Source organism: Cheilinus undulatus, linkage group 3 (assembly GCF_018320785.1).
Source record: "Cheilinus undulatus linkage group 3, ASM1832078v1, whole genome shotgun sequence".
Taxonomy (NCBI): domain Eukaryota; kingdom Metazoa; phylum Chordata; class Actinopteri; order Labriformes; family Labridae; genus Cheilinus; species Cheilinus undulatus.
Window position 1 is genome coordinate 17,348,510 of NC_054867.1, and position 18,299 is coordinate 17,366,808.

The 18,299-nt window shown below is 40.0% G+C and overlaps 1 protein-coding gene across 2 annotated transcripts in view; it reads left to right on the forward strand.

The window, feature by feature from the left end:
• Window positions 1-18,299, forward strand: part of cdh4 (cadherin 4, type 1, R-cadherin (retinal)) — a 374,266-nt gene that overhangs the window by 341,289 nt on the left and 14,678 nt on the right. Inside the window, exons 10-12 of one of the 2 annotated variants that reach the window (XM_041783129.1) lie at window positions 4,663-4,848; window positions 6,300-6,553; window positions 12,302-12,453. In XM_041783129.1, the coding sequence (XP_041639063.1) occupies window positions 4,663-4,848; window positions 6,300-6,553; window positions 12,302-12,453 (592 nt within the window). The remainder of the gene's footprint in view (window positions 1-4,662; window positions 4,849-6,299; window positions 6,554-12,301; window positions 12,454-18,299) is intronic. The other variant, XM_041783130.1, reaches the window with a different exon arrangement.

The window sequence follows — 18,299 nt, forward strand, 5'->3', positions numbered from 1 at the left end:
AGCTGGATTGAGTTGTACTGTAAACTAATTTGTAATGGCTGCTGCCACTGGATGTTTGATGTAGCTATAGGCCACATTCTTTATTGAAACAGGGGCAAAGAGCCACACTAAAAACTTCACGTGGTGGAGAAGATATTTGCACCTCTCCCAACTGGCCTTGGCATGAGTTTTATCTACCAACAAGCTCCACCGTCACTAAACTACAGAGGCGCTAACTTGTCGAGCTAAGGATACTTACCAGAGCTGTTCTACCTACTGCCTCATTTGGTCTTGTCACTCTGATTGGCACTGATGACTGTGATGGACAGAATGTTCGTCCAATCACCTTCCGAGAATTTTTCGAAAGTTCTGCCCTCTCCAAAGGTTTTGCATGGGAGATTCCCAAATGAATTTGAAATATATACATTAGGACTGGACAATTAATCAGAATTTTCATCAATTCACAATATGTCCTACTGCAATTTTCAAATGGCTGAAGGTGCAATATTGTTTTCACCTGAAATGTGTCAAAAAACAGTTTAAATTTGTTTTTGCAGCAGAGATTTAATGCCCTGCACATCATGCATCACTCGAGTATCATTTTTCTTAGAATAGCTTACAAAAATCCTGCTTTACTCATTTTTGTGTATTTTAATTTGTCAAAATGAGACTAACATACATTTGACCACAAAAATTCAAATTGAATTTGCAGTATGAGTCAAGATAATAATGATTGGATTTGTTTTTAAACTTTCAGCCTTAATTCAGTTAGTCTAATATTGTGTTGGTCATAACATATAATGAGTTATTGCTTATGTTTCTTGAAAAACACAAAAGATGAAAAAAAAAAAGAAAAATTAACCACAATCACAATGCTGGGTGAAAAATCTCACAATCAGATTGTTTTCCTGAAGCCCTATTATCAATGCAACTGCTATGAGAAACAGTCTGTTTGGCATGTCTGGTAAGCCATTCTCAAAAACACTTTCCTGTGTGGAAAACACAAAAATGAACTATGACTGTGGAGAGAACGTCATGTCAGCAATTGTCTGTCCTCCTCAGGAGCAGCAGGACAGAAACAGATCACTTACAGGCAGCAATGAAGAAAATTTTTCTCCCTGTTCCTCTGCAATGACCGTGTCATTTTCAAAGATGTCCCAGCAACCCAAATCTAGTCCAAAGTCACTGTGGTGGGATTTTTGTCTTTGAAGTGTTGTATGAAGCAGCAGTGAGCTGTGGAGTCCATCTATGTTCATCAACATAGTGGGAACATGTGTAAAGTCCAGTTGGCAATGATTACACAAGCACGAGTTTGGCTAAGCCTACCAGGCTGCTGAAACAAACGTGATGACATCCCAAGTAGAGTTCTCAAAAATAAATATTAAAAAAAATCTCCACACTGGAAGTAGTTTTCCAAAAAGTGCATTTTCAGTGTCCTAACATGCTGTTTGCATGTGTATGAAAGGACAAGCACAAAAAAACCCTCTGTGGAAAAAAAAAAACAAGCTATGTCTATGTGTAACCTTGCAAAGCAGATGGATACACCCGTTTCTTTGTTTCTCACTGGCGAATCCATCTTGCAAAGCTCCCATCTGAACCGTTTGGGCCCGCTTAGAAAGTGACAAGACCAATCAGTGACGAGGGGCAGTACTTTTGGGCGTGGCAGAGTTGTGACGTATGCAAGTAGCAACAAGATGCCAGTGCTGTTATGGCGGAAGACATTAGCGCGGATGATGCTAAAGTGCCAGTTTTATCAAAACTTGACTACATTGCTTCGTTAAAAGAAGAACAAAGAACAGCAGGGAGTTGTTTTCTTTTCAAAAATGACAAAAGTCATGTGTTTACATGTCTGCAGTCACCATGGTTTGCGTTAGGCTGTTCTCTATGGAGTTTTTTTCTCGGTAGTGGCAACGATGTGATGTGTTTTGTTGCTCTGATTGGCCCGTAATGATGTGACAAACAGAACGTTCATCCAATCACCCTCCAAGTTTTGTTTTTTTTTTTTCAAAGGCTCTGCCCTTTCCCAAACACTGTGGCTGTGTCCCAAACCACACACTCATTCCCTACTCCCTATCCACTCTATAGTGAGCAGCATATAGTGGACTATGTAGTGGACTCAACTGCAAAACACAAAAAGGATTTCGGACACTACTCCGGCCCGGGCGATGACATCATGGCCGTCTCACAATTAAATTGTTTAGCAGCAACGGCTCGTAAATTTTCTCAACAACGGCTGAGGATTGAAATTAACAGTGGAATTTCAATGAAAACTGATACAAATATAATGTATTTTCCCAAAACATAAATATACTAATAGATTAAAAAGTTGTGTCTATAGTGACAAAACAATATAATTTTTTTTGTGTGTATTATCACTTATTTTTGCATTAAGATGACGGTATCATGTCTTGTAATCATCATAGGGAAAAAGTTACTGTTTTGAATCCTTATTATTTTCTTACAGATTTGGTAAAACCAACGAACAAAAAAGCATTTAAAAAAGTTTTTATGTATGTTCCTGTGCTCCTCTTGTTCGTTCATTATGTTATAGAGCAGCAATCGCGATGCATTATGGTAAATATTGCTGGACTAGTGACCATCGGTTGTTCACTACTTTTCACAGTGCATTATGGGATAGAATGAGTGCCCTATATAGTGAATAACAATGCTCACTCAGAATTGGACACCACTACAAAATGGCGTATTCACTATATAGTGCACTATGTAGTCAATAGGAAGTGATTTCAGACACAGCCTGCATGTCGAAGGTTTTCCAGATAGATGTGTGAAACAAATCCATCTGGCATGTCAGGTTAGTCTATGTGTGGACTAGATCAAAACAAAACAAAACAAAAAAAAAAATATATATATATATATATATATATATATATATATATATATATATATATATATATATATATATTTAAAACATATATGAGGTTTCAAACAAGTGAAAGCTAGACCACAAGAATTAAAGGACAAACCCAACAGACAGGAAACATGAGGAAGGAAACACTGGGATTAACCACAGACAATCAGGAGATAACGAGGCACAGGTGTGGCTAATCAGAGCGGGGCTAATGCACAGCAGGTGGGAACATGTCAGGCCAGAGACCAAGGTGTGTAAAAAGTACAAAATAAAACAGGAAGTAATAAAGATAATATTAATAAAAATGATTAAAACACGGCAATAACAATATTTAGTATAAAAATCCTGTTCGCAATCAACACAGCTTTCTTTGAGGGAGGTTTTTTCTTGAATCTGTTCATCCTCTTGGCTTAACAAACTCACATTCTTTGAAGGTTTTGCTCTGAATTATGTCCTTGTTGAAGTCTGAAAAAAAAAACTCTAGTTTCTTTCTAAAAGCTGATAAAAACAGAATCTACAGCACCAACAAAACCTTTTGTAAATGCTCCATCTAATTATGTCTCTTTTTCTGTTTGTCTCTTTGGTTTTTTATTCTCACTGGCAGGGCAGATTGAGATCTTGTTTGACAGTTACCGAATCTGATCATTCCCGTTCCTTTTTCCTGCTTTTCTGCAACAACACAACCCCTCAGAAACTCAGACTCTGTGTCTGCTGTGGTTTTATCAATGGATCCATATTGCATTTTGAAGAAAGTGGCCATTTTAGAAGCGTCCTCCCCTCGGCACCCTTGTGCCGGCCTTTGAGAGAGCGTATTCCATTTGGCCCAACAAGCTGGGGGAGGTTTGTGCTAAAGCTCGAGGTGAAAATGAAATGGAGGAGCCCACGCTGCAGGGACTGAGAGTGCATATTTAATTTGTTTTGTGCTTATCAGCGTGGTCATACTGCAGGGAATAGGAGAAAGACGGGGCAAGGAGGGAGGGGGGAGAATGAGAAGAGAGGAAGTGAGTGGTTTGGACACTGCTTCAATCCCACGATGATGAGGCCATTAAAGTGAACAGCAGCTGGCAGACACTCACCATAAACAAGTTAACACTTCACAAGAGGAAATACGGATTATCTTCTGACAATAAGAGCTTTTAGTGTGGAGACGCCTGTGTGTGTCTACCTTTGAGTGCCAGACAAAGCCCAGTAGAGGAGGACATGTATCCCTCTGCTCTGTGAAACTGGCTTCTTCAGACTCTGCAGCTGTCCTAGACTTTCCTCCACGGTTACTTCAGAGGGGAGTTGTTTGAGATTGCAAAATAATGAAGATCATTAGTCAAAGATTATTCCTACTGCAGCTTTAATTACAGTACTTATCTAATTGCTTATTAAGACTCAGATTTGGTGAATGCACAGAATCTCATTTAAATGAGTAAACAGTTAATTGAACAAATCTATTAGTTAAAATAAAGAGTTTCATATGTAGAAGGGAATGAGGGACAGCATTAGCATAATGGAAGATATGATTCTCTATTATCCACTTTTAAACCAATATGTTCCCTTTCTCCTTCCTTTCCCATCCCACTAATTTGTCCCCCATTCGTTTAGCTTCTTTCTCTTCATGTTTCAATGTAATGAGCATCATGGGGTGACACTAAAAGCAGTTTGTTTTCATAAGAACAATTACAGAAAATGCCCAATGATTGATGATTGCACAAGCAAAAGTGAATCTCAATAAATCAGCCTATTAACATTCGTTAGCGTGCTGCTGGAGCAACATCAGCCTAATGTGATCTTCTCCATCTTCTCCGTTCCCTGCCCCCACTCTGCAGTTTTCAGGAGAGGTGCCGGAGAACAAGGTGAACGTGGTGGTGACAAACCTGACCGTGGTGGACAGGGATCAACCCCACAGTCCAAATTGGAACGCCGTGTACCGCATCGTCAGCGGAGACCCCTCTGGACACTTCACCATCCGCACCAACCCCATCACCAACGAGGGCATGCTCACAGTGGTCAAGGTAAAGCAGAATCTGCACACTCTCTGATGACTGGTATCCAACTTTTATTAAGTGAAAGAGTTATGTTGTTCTGATTGGCCCGTAGAGATGTGACAGACAAAACATTCATCCAATCACGCTCCGAGTTTTTTTTTTCAAATCCTCTGCCTTTTCTCAAAAATTTCCTATTAAAGCTTTCCCAGATGGATGAGTGAAACAAATCCATCTGGTGTGTCAGGTTAGCATTCATCCTCTTCTTGCCATTTTTTAAACAATTTTTGCCATTTTATACCCTTTTCAAAACTTCTTTAGCCACATTTGCCGCTTTTAATCAGTTTTCACTACCTGTTTTGTCCATTTTTGCCATTGAAACCCATTTTCAATTCTCTAAAAGCCAATTTTGCAACTTCTGTTGCAAGTTTTGACCCAGTTTTGCCACTAAACCTATTGCTGAACTTTATAATCTCATATCTTATAATATTTATAATATCATATCAACTTACCACCCATTTTTGCCACCATTAAACCCCTTTGCACTGTGGTTCCTGCCCATTTTGAGCCTATTTAAGCCATTTCAGCATGTTTTTGCCTCTGAAAACTCATTTTTACCACTTTAAATCCCCCTCCAAAACTTTTTATTCACATTTTTGTCCCTTTAATTGCTTTTCACTACCTGTTATATCCGTTGTTCCCATTTAAACCCACTTTTACCACTTTTAACCCATTTTCAATTCCTTTAAAACATTTTTAGCCACTTCTGTTGTCACTTTAAACCCATTTTTGAAACTTCCTATTCCAATTTTTGCCCCTTTAAATTTTGCCCCTTTTTAAATTTTGCCATGTTTTTTGCCACTTTTCACCTTTTTCTGTCTTTTGGTCACAACTTTTTTCTTAAAGTTGTCTCAGTTTCTCCTATATTTCCTGGCATCCATACATTTGTGCATATCCTGGCTTATCTTTGGGGCCTTGCTTTTCTTTCCAAATGGTTTAGTTTAATGTGCCTATCCACACTGTTAACATTACCAAAGGTATTTAAAAAAAGAAAATGAGAGGTTTAACATTTTGAAAAGGTTATTTACTAAGGCATAAAGAAAGAAAGAAAATATTTGTTGCTTTGGTAAGAGTGGTTATTATATAGGTTAAAAATGAAATATTGTTGTCATAGTTAACTTTATAATGGACCATGTTTTTGCTGATCTCCATGGGCTCCCAGTTTGGCTGGGCCCCAGGAAGCCCTCCCCTTTATCCCCCTTTATGGGAGGCCTTGAGTCCACCTGCGCTGAAGTGCCAGATGTTGATGGCTGCGTCCTTTGCTCTCACATTGTTTTCTCTGAATTGTATGTCATTTCTCAAATTGAAACTCAGTTAGAACCAATCTTGCAATCAGCGTCGCTCCTTTTCCTCCCATCCTCATCACTCTGCACCCTTCTTTCTCTCCCTGTCTGTCTCTCCTCTCATCTGTGCTCATCCAGCCGGTGGATTTTGAGATGAATCGTGCCTTCATGCTGACTGTGGTGGTGTCCAACCAGGCCCACCTGGCCAGCGGCATCCAGTCCTCACTTCAGTCCACAGCCGGAGTCACCATCTCGGTGCAGGATGTGAATGAGCCGCCCGTCTTCCCCGTCAACCCGAAGATGATTCGCTTTGAGGAGGGCGTACCGGCAGGGACCACGCTGACTGTGTTTGCTGCTCAGGACCCCGACCACTTCATCCACCAGATTGTCAGGTACATTAAAGGGCACCAAATGCCCCCTTTATTCTCCCTAACAGGGTAAATTATAACATTGTACTGAGCCAAAAAGCTTAAGATGATAAAAACAAAACAATAAAATGTAGTGACACATCTACAATTAGCTGCTAATTAAGGAAGGGTTCAGCATGAAGAAAACCCCTTTTTAATTACATTTCTCATTTGAGCTATTTCCCATTAAAAATCTTTATAACAGCAGCCAAATTCAAAATAAAATGATTCATTGTCTTTTGTTCTTCTGTTGTGTAAAAGATTACATGATGCAATGCTTTTCCATTTGTCAGTTTTTTTGTTTTCTAATTTTTCATGGTGGGAGTGGGAAGAAAACTAATTACATTGAGTGGCATAGTAAATAAAGAACAAGGGAAAAACTCTAACACATTAAAAACAAGGCTGCTTAAAAGAAATTTGAAGTGTCAGTTGCTAGAAAATGAATGTAGCTTCATAATTTATGCAGACTGCATTACATAACCTTTTTGATCTAATGTTAAGTTATTTGTTTCATGTCAAAGTCAATTCTTTTCTTTTTAGACTTCGTACCGCCTGCTGCATTCTTCATTTATTTATGCCAAAACAACAGCTGCTGTGTGATTTCTTTCATCCTGAGATTTATTTCACAGTAGTCACAGATGAGGATAAAGTTCCTCTAATGGCCGATGACTCAAAGGCGCAATTTTTTACATTTTACACTGAAATGTCTTCATCGATTAAAGAGTGATGGCTCCTATGTTATATAGCCTATATATTTTTTTTTATGATTAATAACTGAATTAACCATAAATATTTCCAACAGTTTTCAAAGCTAAAGTCATCCTTTATTATATAGATGTAGTGGCACACAATATGGACAAAAATATTTGTCCACACCTGTTAATTACTGAATTCAGGTGTTTCAATCAGAATCAAAACCAAGTGTATAAAAGTGTATAAAAGTGTATAAGTGTATAAAATCAAGCACCTAGCCATGCAGTCTTCATTTGCAAACATTTGTGATATAAAATGGGTCGTTCTGAACAGATCAGTGACTTCAAGTGTGGTACTGTGATGGATGCCACCTTTGCAAAAAGATGGTTTGTGAAATTTCATCCCTGCTCGATGTTCACGGTCAACTATAAGTGATATCATTAGAAAGTGGAAGCGTTTAGGAGCAACAGCAACTCAGCCACAGAGTGGAAAATCCTGTAAAATCAGGGTGGTGTCATTTCAGCTCAGTGAGTAGAGCAGGCGCCCATTTGCATAGCTCTCAACGCCATAGTCGCAGAATTGATTCCTGGTCCCTGTGCAGTTTGGTTCATATCTTACCCCACTCTCTTCCCGTATTTCCTGTCCCTCTTCAGCTATCCCACCAACGCTCCGCTGAACTTACACTGACATTAATGTAAGCACAAAAACTGTGCAGCAGGAGCTTTATGGAATAGGTTTTCCATGGCTGAGCAACTGCAGGCAAGCCTCACATCACAAAGATCATAAAAAAACTAAACTAAATTTTCATTATAGCTTGTCTTAGTCTTGTCTTCCTCATAGAAAAAGGTAGACAACAAACATTTTAAGCCATAGTTTTAGTTGATGAAATTAATACCGCTTTTCAGTTGTTAATGTCATAAGAAACAGTAAAATTAAAACATTTTCTCCTGTTTCTCTCTGTTTATTCAAAGTATAAACTTCTACAACCAAAGTTAACTTTTCATAGAAGCATTTAAGCTTCCCACGCTGAGGTCAAAGTTAGAGGAAACTGCCAGCTGTGTGAATACAGCGATGAACCCTCTCTGCACAGTTTGTCCCTGTACTGTGACATTCTCTGCAGACCCCCCTCTGCTCTGCCCCCCACCTCAGCCCAGGCTCTATTTACCTCCCTGTTGCCAGGTGACTGGTGTGAAGAGGTCATCCTGTAATGAGTTGGACACTGTCTGTCTGCCCTCTTAAGATCCCTATCTCCTTCTTTTCTTTCTCTTCATTGATCCCTCCTACCATCCTTACTAAGTGGGATGACACACAGCGGGCATCTTGCCACCCAGGCATCGACCCTGTGTGAAGGAAACTCCCACGTGCCCACTGAGGTCCAGCGCCATCGTTCTGCTCCATCGCCAAGCGGAACGAGAGAGATTGATTTTTCTTAATGTCAGTGAGACGGCCGCTTCCACTGAGGAACCCTGTAGAAATGTTACTGAATTGAAAGCCAAAGAGGCTAGGAGATGCGCTCTTATATCTATACTGTGCAGAATAGTTAGAATTACCCAAGTCTCAGGTTTCTTCTTAAAAGACATGTCATGCAAACTAAGTGGGCTGAGCTCTGCTGCCCTTTGAGAGAAGTAACTCCCCTGTTACTCTCTATTCTCTCATCCCTCCCTTCTTCTTTCTCTGTCTCGCTCTCATTCTGACCCTGTCACTTTCTTGCCTGTACTTCTGTGGGCCTTTTTTTATTGACGGCACCTCAGAGCTGCTGTCTGCTCCAAAGCAGCTTGCCAGCAGACGCTCGGCTCATGCTCAGACAGCTCACCTCTTCTCTGCTGCTGCTGTATTCCCTTTCGGTGACCTCGCTTGTGCCCTAAAGCACACACAAAAGGCAAAGAAAAGCACAACTGTAGACTCACAAACGTACGCCTACATGCTCACGGGCACCCAACAACGTGCAGCAAAAGGCCTGAGCGAAAGCAGTGGGAAGAGAGCCACTTTTTTATTATGTCTCTCCATTTCTAGCTTTTTTTCTGTGTCACTGGTGGCCTAGCCTTTTTGTCTGCTTAATTTAGTATTACTAGAGACAGGATTTATATAAAAGCAAGGGACAAATGTATGTTTGTACTTGTATGTTTCTGCATTTGACTCAGTTTTAGGATTTTTATGAGACTCATGAGACACGTAAAAACTGGAGTTTTTAAATGTGAATCAACACCAGAGAAAATATCTTGGCATTTACACAAGGCCAAGGAAGACAACAACACACTTTAGATACATATTTTATCAAAATCCTCTTTCATTCTTCAGCCTTTCACACATTAATTCCTGAAAATTTCCAGAAAATATCCATATAGGCTGCCCTGATATCTTCCTCACATGCCTGTTCACGTATTCACCTCCCATGGGAGACCCTCTACATCTAACAGAGTGCGGGAAAAGGGAGTCTCAGGAGGCAAACACTGTATTGAAAGCTGCCTTTGAATCACAACTACATGTGACTGAACACAATGACGTATCAATGACTTAATGGTAAAAAAAAATTCACCCCCTAGGATACTGGAAGCTTTAACTGAATTTATAAATCAATCATGGTCAATATATTTTGGCCTTTGGCAAAAATTATTATTAACAAAACACCTCTTCAATGACAAATTAAAAACAGATTTCTAAAAAGTAATGTCAGTTAAATAAAAATATTTAATGTAAAATAAGTGACTCAATAAATATTCATCTTCAAGTCAGTACTAAGTAGAAGCACCTTTGATTGCAATCGCAGTACTGAGTCTATGTGAATATCAGGCTTGCACATCTGGACAAGAACAATTTTACTCCATTATTCTTTGCAAAACTGCTCAAACTTTGTCAGGTTGCACAGGGATCAGGTATGAACATCCCTTTTCAACTCCACCAAAAATTCTCTGTTGGATTGAGGTCCGGGCTTTGACTCGAATACTCCAGAAAATTCATCTTGTTGTCTTTCAACCATTTCTGTGCAGCTTTTGCTGTATACTTCAGGGTCATTGTCTTGCTGGAAAATAAATATTCTCCCAAGCTGTAGTTCTCTTGCAGACTAAATAAGATGGTCCTCCAGGACATTCCTATGTTTCGCCGCATTCATTTTACCTTTTACCTTAACAAGCCTTGATATTTAAGAGGGGTTTTAAAGAGATGGGGGGGGTTTGTCAAAAAAAGCCAAATTACTATATATTGACCATGGTTGGACTATAAAATGGATAAGAAAGTAAAGAATCCAAGGGGTGAATACTTTTTATTGGCACTGTACATGCCACAACCCCCTCTCCTGTTTGCTCGCTGTGAATTTTTCTGAAAATTTCACACATCATCCCCCTGCAACTTAGAGGATACGTCTTAGATGTTGTTCTGGGATCTTTTGTGACCTTTTGGAAGAGTCATCATTGCACTCTTGGAGTAATTTTGGTAGGCCAGCCACTCCTTGGAAGGTTCACCACTGTTCCAAGTTTTCTCATTTTGTGGATAATGGCTCTCAGTGTGGATCGCTGGAGTTCCAAAGCCTTGGAAATGGCGTTGTAACCCTTTCCAGACTGACAGATGTCAGTGACTTTGTTTTTTATCTGTTCTGGAATTTCTTTAGATTGTGGCATATAATACACACTACAACGGAGGTGAGGGTGAACTGATTTGATTTTGGAAGGTCAAAGGTCACTGTAACTATGCATAGTGTGAGGTTGCAGTGACCCTGTGCCTTCTCTATGCACGTGAGCAAATAAAAATAATTTCAGTCTGTTTTTCATTGCTCTAGACTAGTGTAAATATTAAAAAAAACATTAAACAGAATGGCAACAGCTAGCAAGGTTACAGAGGCATAGTAACATTTGGCAGTAGTTCCAGATTTACAAGCATATTTTGTAATATTGAAGCAAATAAAGCATCTAAGTGGAGGTTTTTGTTTTTTTGTTTTTTTTTTTCTAAGCTGTTAACGCTACCCTGGATACCCTTTGATCCAAACCTCATTTATTTGGTTTAAGATTTATTCCTGTCATCACAAGCACCATAAGACGTTTTACTGTCCTGGCTGCAAATGAAGCCTGCATAAGGTGACATCTTGTTGGCACAGAAGGGAGGTGAGAGTGCTAGACATGAGACACAAACATGCAAATTAAAGCTGCAGGGCAACATCAGATCCCCTCTAACACTGCATGAAAAGCTCTTTTAACAGAAATTATTTGCTATTTTTTAATCTTTTGAAGAGAAAAATGAAATGTGATGGAAGATAGTCACCTTGTCCTTCTGTTATTATGATCATGAACCGTGTTTCTTTAGTTAGAAGTAGAACTTGTGTATTTCATGCCTGTGTCGCTGTGGTCAATCAGTGTCAGCCTTCAGCGCAGTGCTCTAATTAAACCCACTTCTCCCATCATCAAGTCTTCTATGAACAACGCTACGTTTAAAAACAACCTTTGTATCGCTCTCCATCAGCCAGTCTCTATAACCCTCACCTTTCGTCGTTGGTGTCACACACTGACCATCCACCCACAGGTGGGACTTCTCGCTTGTCCACATTAACCAATCCTCATTAGGCCTAAGCGGAAAGCGTTCCTTCCACTCGGTCACTAGTGAGAACTTGTCACAGTTGTTAAGGAGATTTTAATTGCAGCTGTCACTTTCCCCCGCCTTGTTGTCACGACAGGTGACAGCAGGGAGAGCCATCGCAGTGGATGTGTGTGTCTAAAGAGAGGTGGTGTTGTTAAGAGCGCTGCTTGACTGTTCTGCAGATGGGTTCAGGTTTTCATCGGTCTTCATGCTAATGAGCTGCTGCTATGATAAGCTCAGTGAACATATGTTCAACTCTCCATGTCACTGAAATATTTCTAAGGTACTTGGCTGAAATTGCTTATTATGGTAATGAACATTCAGTGTGATAATGGGTACACTACAAAACAAGTACATGATTCAGCTGCTGGAAGGTAAGCAACACATGGCTGCGAAAGTTAATGTGAGGATTGTGTTTCTTTTAGTCAAGTGTTTGTCCGTCTCACAGCTTATGTTGGTGTGTTTTTGTGTTTACAGATACTCAAAGTTGTCCGACCCAGCTAACTGGCTGAAGATCAACAGAACGAATGGTCAGATCACCACCATGGCCATGCTCGACAGGGAGTCCATGTACGTCAAAAACAACGTGTATGAGGCCACGTTCCTGGCTTTCGACAATGGTAAGTCTGGTAAGTCTGACAGAATGTGCATGTTATAATTATGTGATAAACAGAAGAACAAACACAGGGGCACAATCCCCCCACATTATAAGATGCTGGACTTGGCAGTGTTGTTCACACCACCATTTTGGTTCTGACAAAAATGTTTCAAAAACTAAGGAAGCTCAGCGCTGACTCTGAGGAGATGAATCTAACAAAACACAGCTAACTGAATAGCAATCAGTAGCATTGTTCAATCACTACACAATGTTTACGGGCTTTTCTGAGCCTCTTAGCTCAGTACAAGTACAAGACTCCTACAAGACAAGTCTCAAGACTCTTGTATCCCTTTATTCGGCTCCAGGATTCCCAACTTTTTTTTGCTATGAGCCCCCCCTTACTTGTATCGTAGAGGAGCTGAAGACCACCAGGACCCACACAAAAAAGGTGTTACATAGATGTCAAAAATTAACATCAAAGTTTTCATTGTTCAGATCTATATAAAATAACCACACAAACGTTTTCTTCTGAAGAGAACTTTGCATAAACTTTTCATTAGTGTTTTATCATGATTTTAGTTAGTATAAGTGAATCTAATTTTGGCAACCTCAAAGCAGACAGAGCCTCACACCCCCCTGAAATGTCTGGCATCCAGTTAGAAAAGCATTAATGAAATGAGAATGCAGAGAGATAGAGAGGGAGAGGACAGAAGAAGAGAGCGCTCAGTGCATCCTGCCAGTCAAAAGTGAGGGCATATAGCAAAATAACTACAGCAAGTGTTGGTTCAAGGCTTACCTCAGATAACCTTACCCATAATCCACAGTAAAAAAAGCAAGTTCTGAACCTTTTCTTAATTGTAAGAAATTTCACTTCTTCTTTTGGTCTCTGGTTTATGCCCCAATACCTTTAAAACTAATAACATTCTCATAAGCCTTACTGCTGACTGGCCTCCCAGCACCAAGCAGAGATGAAAATGTAAACGTGTCAAATGTCCACATGTTAGCATTGTCACTGTTATCAGTCTGATGCCAGCAGTTTGCTTAAACTAGCGTTTTGACATCCTGCTATAAAATTTTGGACATTTCTGATATTTTCTACTCTGAAATATTTGCATGAACAATATGTCAATCATTATTTGACTATAAAGGGAGCTGTCTATTATTATTTTTTTATCGGCATCAGAACAAAGGTACTGCTGCTCAAACAGAGGATGAGTGTTGTATTTGCCACAGTGTGTCATCACATCATAATGGGCGAAACCTGGTATCAGAAACTAAAACTATTATCACTTTGTGAATGCGGGTGCACTTTGTTTTAGGGTATAACCATATAAGAGGCCCTCCAGTAATACAGTTCTGGACCTGCTGGTCAAGAGCAGAATCTTTTATAGTTAGTCTATTATGATTTTATTAACATTAAGAAACCCTCACGTACTGGCATGATAAAGGCTATGGCTGATAATATGACATGTGTATTGTAGCATTCTGCCAGGATGCTCAAGGCCAGCCTCAATCTCACCTCTTTACTTTTTACACTACCCTCATCTTCAGGCTTTGCTTTAGAGAACAGGTGACATCACCCTGGGCTTGGTTAATTTTTATTGTCTGTCAAACACACTGAGTCCAAAACCTTTCTTCCATCATCATTGTTGTGGGAAGTGGTTCAGTCGTTTTAATTTTTTTGCATCCACACAAGTCATTGTTTTATTTGGTCAAGGTGGTGACTGACAGCCCTAGATTGAATAGGAGTTTTTGTGTCATGCTACTAGCACCTAACCTTGCAAAGCAGATGGATTCGCTCATTTCCGTGTTTCTCACCGGCGAATCCATCTTGCAAAGCTCTCGTCTGAACTGTTTGGGCCCAGTTAGAAAGTGACAGGACCAATCAGTAACGAGGGGCAGTACTTTCAGGCATGGTGGAGTCGTGACGTAAGCAAGCAGCAACAAGAGGCCGGTGCAATTACGGTAGAAGAGATTAGCGTAAAACTGTAATGGAAACGTAGCTAGACACTACAGTTTTCTTTACACTCAATGTTGTGATTTTTTTCACCCAATTTCCGTGAGTAATGACAGTCCCTCCAACATCCTGATGCACTCGTTCTCTCTCTTTCAAAAGAATGATCAAAATAAAACAAATAAATATTAGAGACACATCTGTCTATGCTGATCCTGCTTTGTTTGACAGTAGGATTCGATATCTAGGACTGTTTTAGTGCTGAAAACAGAAACAGCTCAATATGCCAATCACGCACTGTCATGCTCTCAATCTGCTCTAAAGTTTGACCTTATAATGTAAAATATCATAAGCCATTTCATACTCACTGCTGCTCCTCAGATATTTCATCTCGCAGGGTATTCTAAACAAAATAATATTGCTTTCTGATGATGGACATAGCAGCAGAGGAAGATATATATTTCAATAATTACTGATTTCATTTTTAAACATTTTTTTATTCTAAAGTGGCTCATGATGAGGTCCTACCAGTTCCACAGCACGTTTTTGATGATTATAAATGTATCTTAGGATACACAGTAATGACTGACTGAGGTGATAATAGGAGAAATGACAAGGAGAGATGGGGAGAGAGAGATAGTGCCAGGTTAATACCTGGTTTCATTTGGTGTTAAATTGCCCCACTTTCACTGCCTGTGGCAGTTAGCATGGGCCTATATGGATTAGGTGCAAATTTTAATGAGGCTGATTTGCATCTGAGTGGAGCAATTTTGCACTGAGTTTTGAATATTTGTGCCCCTCATTTACATACATGTAAATGGGACAGGATGCAGTTTGCTCAGCTGATCAGTTTGAGTACATTTTGTGTGCAGTTAGTGGGGATTTCTCTTTTGCACATGCTCCATGGATAATACCCAATCTTTTAGCCAGTTCACAGCTTAAAGATGTGCGAGAACTTGTCACTAATCTTAACCCAAGTTGTGTCCTCTCTGAGGATTTCAAACATGGAACCATGTAAGAAATCAAGGCCAAAATTTTTACTTGCAACCATGAAAATGAAGGAAGACATCTTAACATGGCTTTTTAATACTTTGCACAGCGCTGTGATGTGCAAACTTGTGTAAGTAACCTAAACACTGCATACAAAGGGCTCTGTAAGGACTGGATGGAAATCATCTTCACATTGTTTCGTTTCAAACATTCTTTTCTGTTAATGAAAAATGAATGCCTTCTATCCAAAAGGCATGATTAATAAAGCAGCTCAGTACAATATGGAGATATACAGTCATGGAAAAAATTATTAGACCACCCCTGTTTTCTTCAATTTCTTGTTCATTTTAATGCCTGATACCACTAAAGGTATATTACCTGAAGAATACAATGAACATGACAAAAAATGCAGCTGATTCCATAATACTTTATGTCCTATTTGACATGCTTAAGCTTAATTGTATTCCCAGGGTATATAAGAGGCCATTTCATGTCATAAGCAGCACTGCACATGCAAAGGCCTAGAGTGGTTTACTGCTTACATTCAAGCCGTAGCACAACTCAGAAGTTGTCAGCTCTAACATAATGCCTAAAACAAAAGAATTATGTGAAGCCACAAAGGCAGCCATCTTGGCACTGCTGGAAATTGGCATGAGTAAGAGACAGGTAGCCAAAAAACTGAAGATCTCCAAGACAGCCGTTCATTACACCAAGAAAATGCAAGCCGAACATGGTACTACCAAATTCCTAGCTGCTCGAGGCAGGAAACGTCTTTCTACCCCACAAGAGGACTGTGCACTCATCCGTTCCTGTGTCAGGAATCGTCGTCAGACCTCCAGGGACCTTAAAATGAGTGGGCACTGTCGAGACATGTGACTTGTTCAGCAAGGACAGTTCGAAACCGACTTCTTGAAGCTGGTCTGAAGTCACACGGGGCACGGAAGAAGCCCTTCATCAACGAAAGGCAGAGGAAGGCCCAGTTACTCTTTGCTAGGGATCACAAGGATTGGACTGTTGATGATTGGGCTAAGGTTCTCCTCAGTGATGAATCCAATTTTGACTTAATGCCCACTCCAGCCAACTTAATGGTTAGGAGGAGGCCTGGAGAAGCCTACAAACCAGACTGTCTCGCCCCTACAGTAAAACATGGGGGTGGATCGGTGATGATCTGGGGTTGTTTCAGTATGGGTGAAACAGGGCAAATGCAATTGTGTGAAGGGTGAATGAACCAGGTCACGTACAGGGCTACTCTTGAAAACAGTCTTCTTCCATCAGCTGATAAACTCTTTCCTGCCTCGAATGGCTGGATTTTCCAACAAGACAATGCCCCTTGCCACATGGCAAGGTCAGTTAAAGCCTGGATGGAGAACCAGAACATTCAAACCATGCCTTGTCCTGCTCAATCACCAGATCTAAATCCAATTGAAAACCTGTGGAACATCATCAAACTCAAAATGGAGAACCACAAGCCCAAAAACAAAGCAAATTTGGTTGAATTTTTGCAACAGGAATGGGCTGCTGTGACAGCAGAACGATGTCAGAAGCTGGTAGAGAGCATGCCAAGACGCATGGCTGCAGTCATCAAAAACAATGATTATGCAATCAAGTACTAACTCCTGTGTGTATCATGTGACTAACAGACAGAAAAGAAAACATGGAATGCCTAAAAGCACTGTTTTTGGCAGTACAATGCCATAGCTATTGATGTAAGAACTTAAGTGATTTTGGTTATTATGAAGAAAACCATGGAAAATGGCTAGATATCAGCTCTTAAATTAAACTCTTATGAGCTATTTTTTGTTGTTGTCATTATATTTGCCCAAACAAATGTACCTTTAGTTGTACCAGGCATTAAAATGAACAAGAAATTGAAGAAAACAAGGGTGGTCCAATAATTTTCTCCATGACTGTATTTTTAGGGCTAACAGATGGTAGGAGTTAGCTCCACTAAACCCATTATTACTCGGAGGATAAGGACTTTCCTTTTTACACAAAATTATTTCATAAACATTGGAAACAGATTTTTTTAAAGAATGGAAACTATGTTGCTACTTTTCCTCCAGATGTCATATGATGTTGTAGCAGGGTTGTGAATGAGTAGGATGGTCTGTTGGGTGCTGTACTCTATACTTTATAATATATTCTCTGACCTTCATTTCCAGGTCCCTGCCAGAAGAAAAAGAATAAAAATACCTGTCGATGAAGGTCTCAAGTATCAGCCTGAGGTGCTGCTACAATATACAAAGCTAAAGAACTAAAGCAGTACAAGCAGGGGTGCTTGCTCTCTGTGTATAGTAGGAGGGATCCAGGTGTTGGTGCTCTGGTGAGAGATGAGAGATGTGTTGCCCCCAAGCACACCAACTTGAGCTCAAAGTGTTGACTGTGTATTGATTTGAAAACCCAGTGTCAACAAGGGGATATATTCCACTTTGATTGAAATTCTCTTTACTTATTCCACCCAAGCCAAGCGTAAGAAGCAACAAATCACCAAGCCAATCATAACTGACAAGATGGTCGATGGGCCTTTGGGCTTCAGGCACCAGACCTTTACATAGTTAATGCATCAAGTTACTGTCTCAGGGGGAAACGCGTTCAAATACAGCAACGATGAGCAGTAGGTTAAGCTCTTCTACACTGAGTCAGTGTGTAGTGTGTTTACAGCTGCACATCAAGGCCACATTAGTTAACCGCAGGGCATTTTACCCAGCAGTGCATATACTTAGTTCATCCATAACTGGAGGTTGTAATGTTCTGATCATTGTGAGGATCACTGAATGTTGTCAATAAGCATCTAGGAGCAGATGTTACATCTGCAACCTTTGAGAGTGAAGGACTTGACAGTGCAGAGTTAGCAAACTTGTTCACAAATTTGAACACAAGCTATTTCATCGTGCAAGCAAATACTTAATGTCAAAAAGAGAGAGAAATTTCTC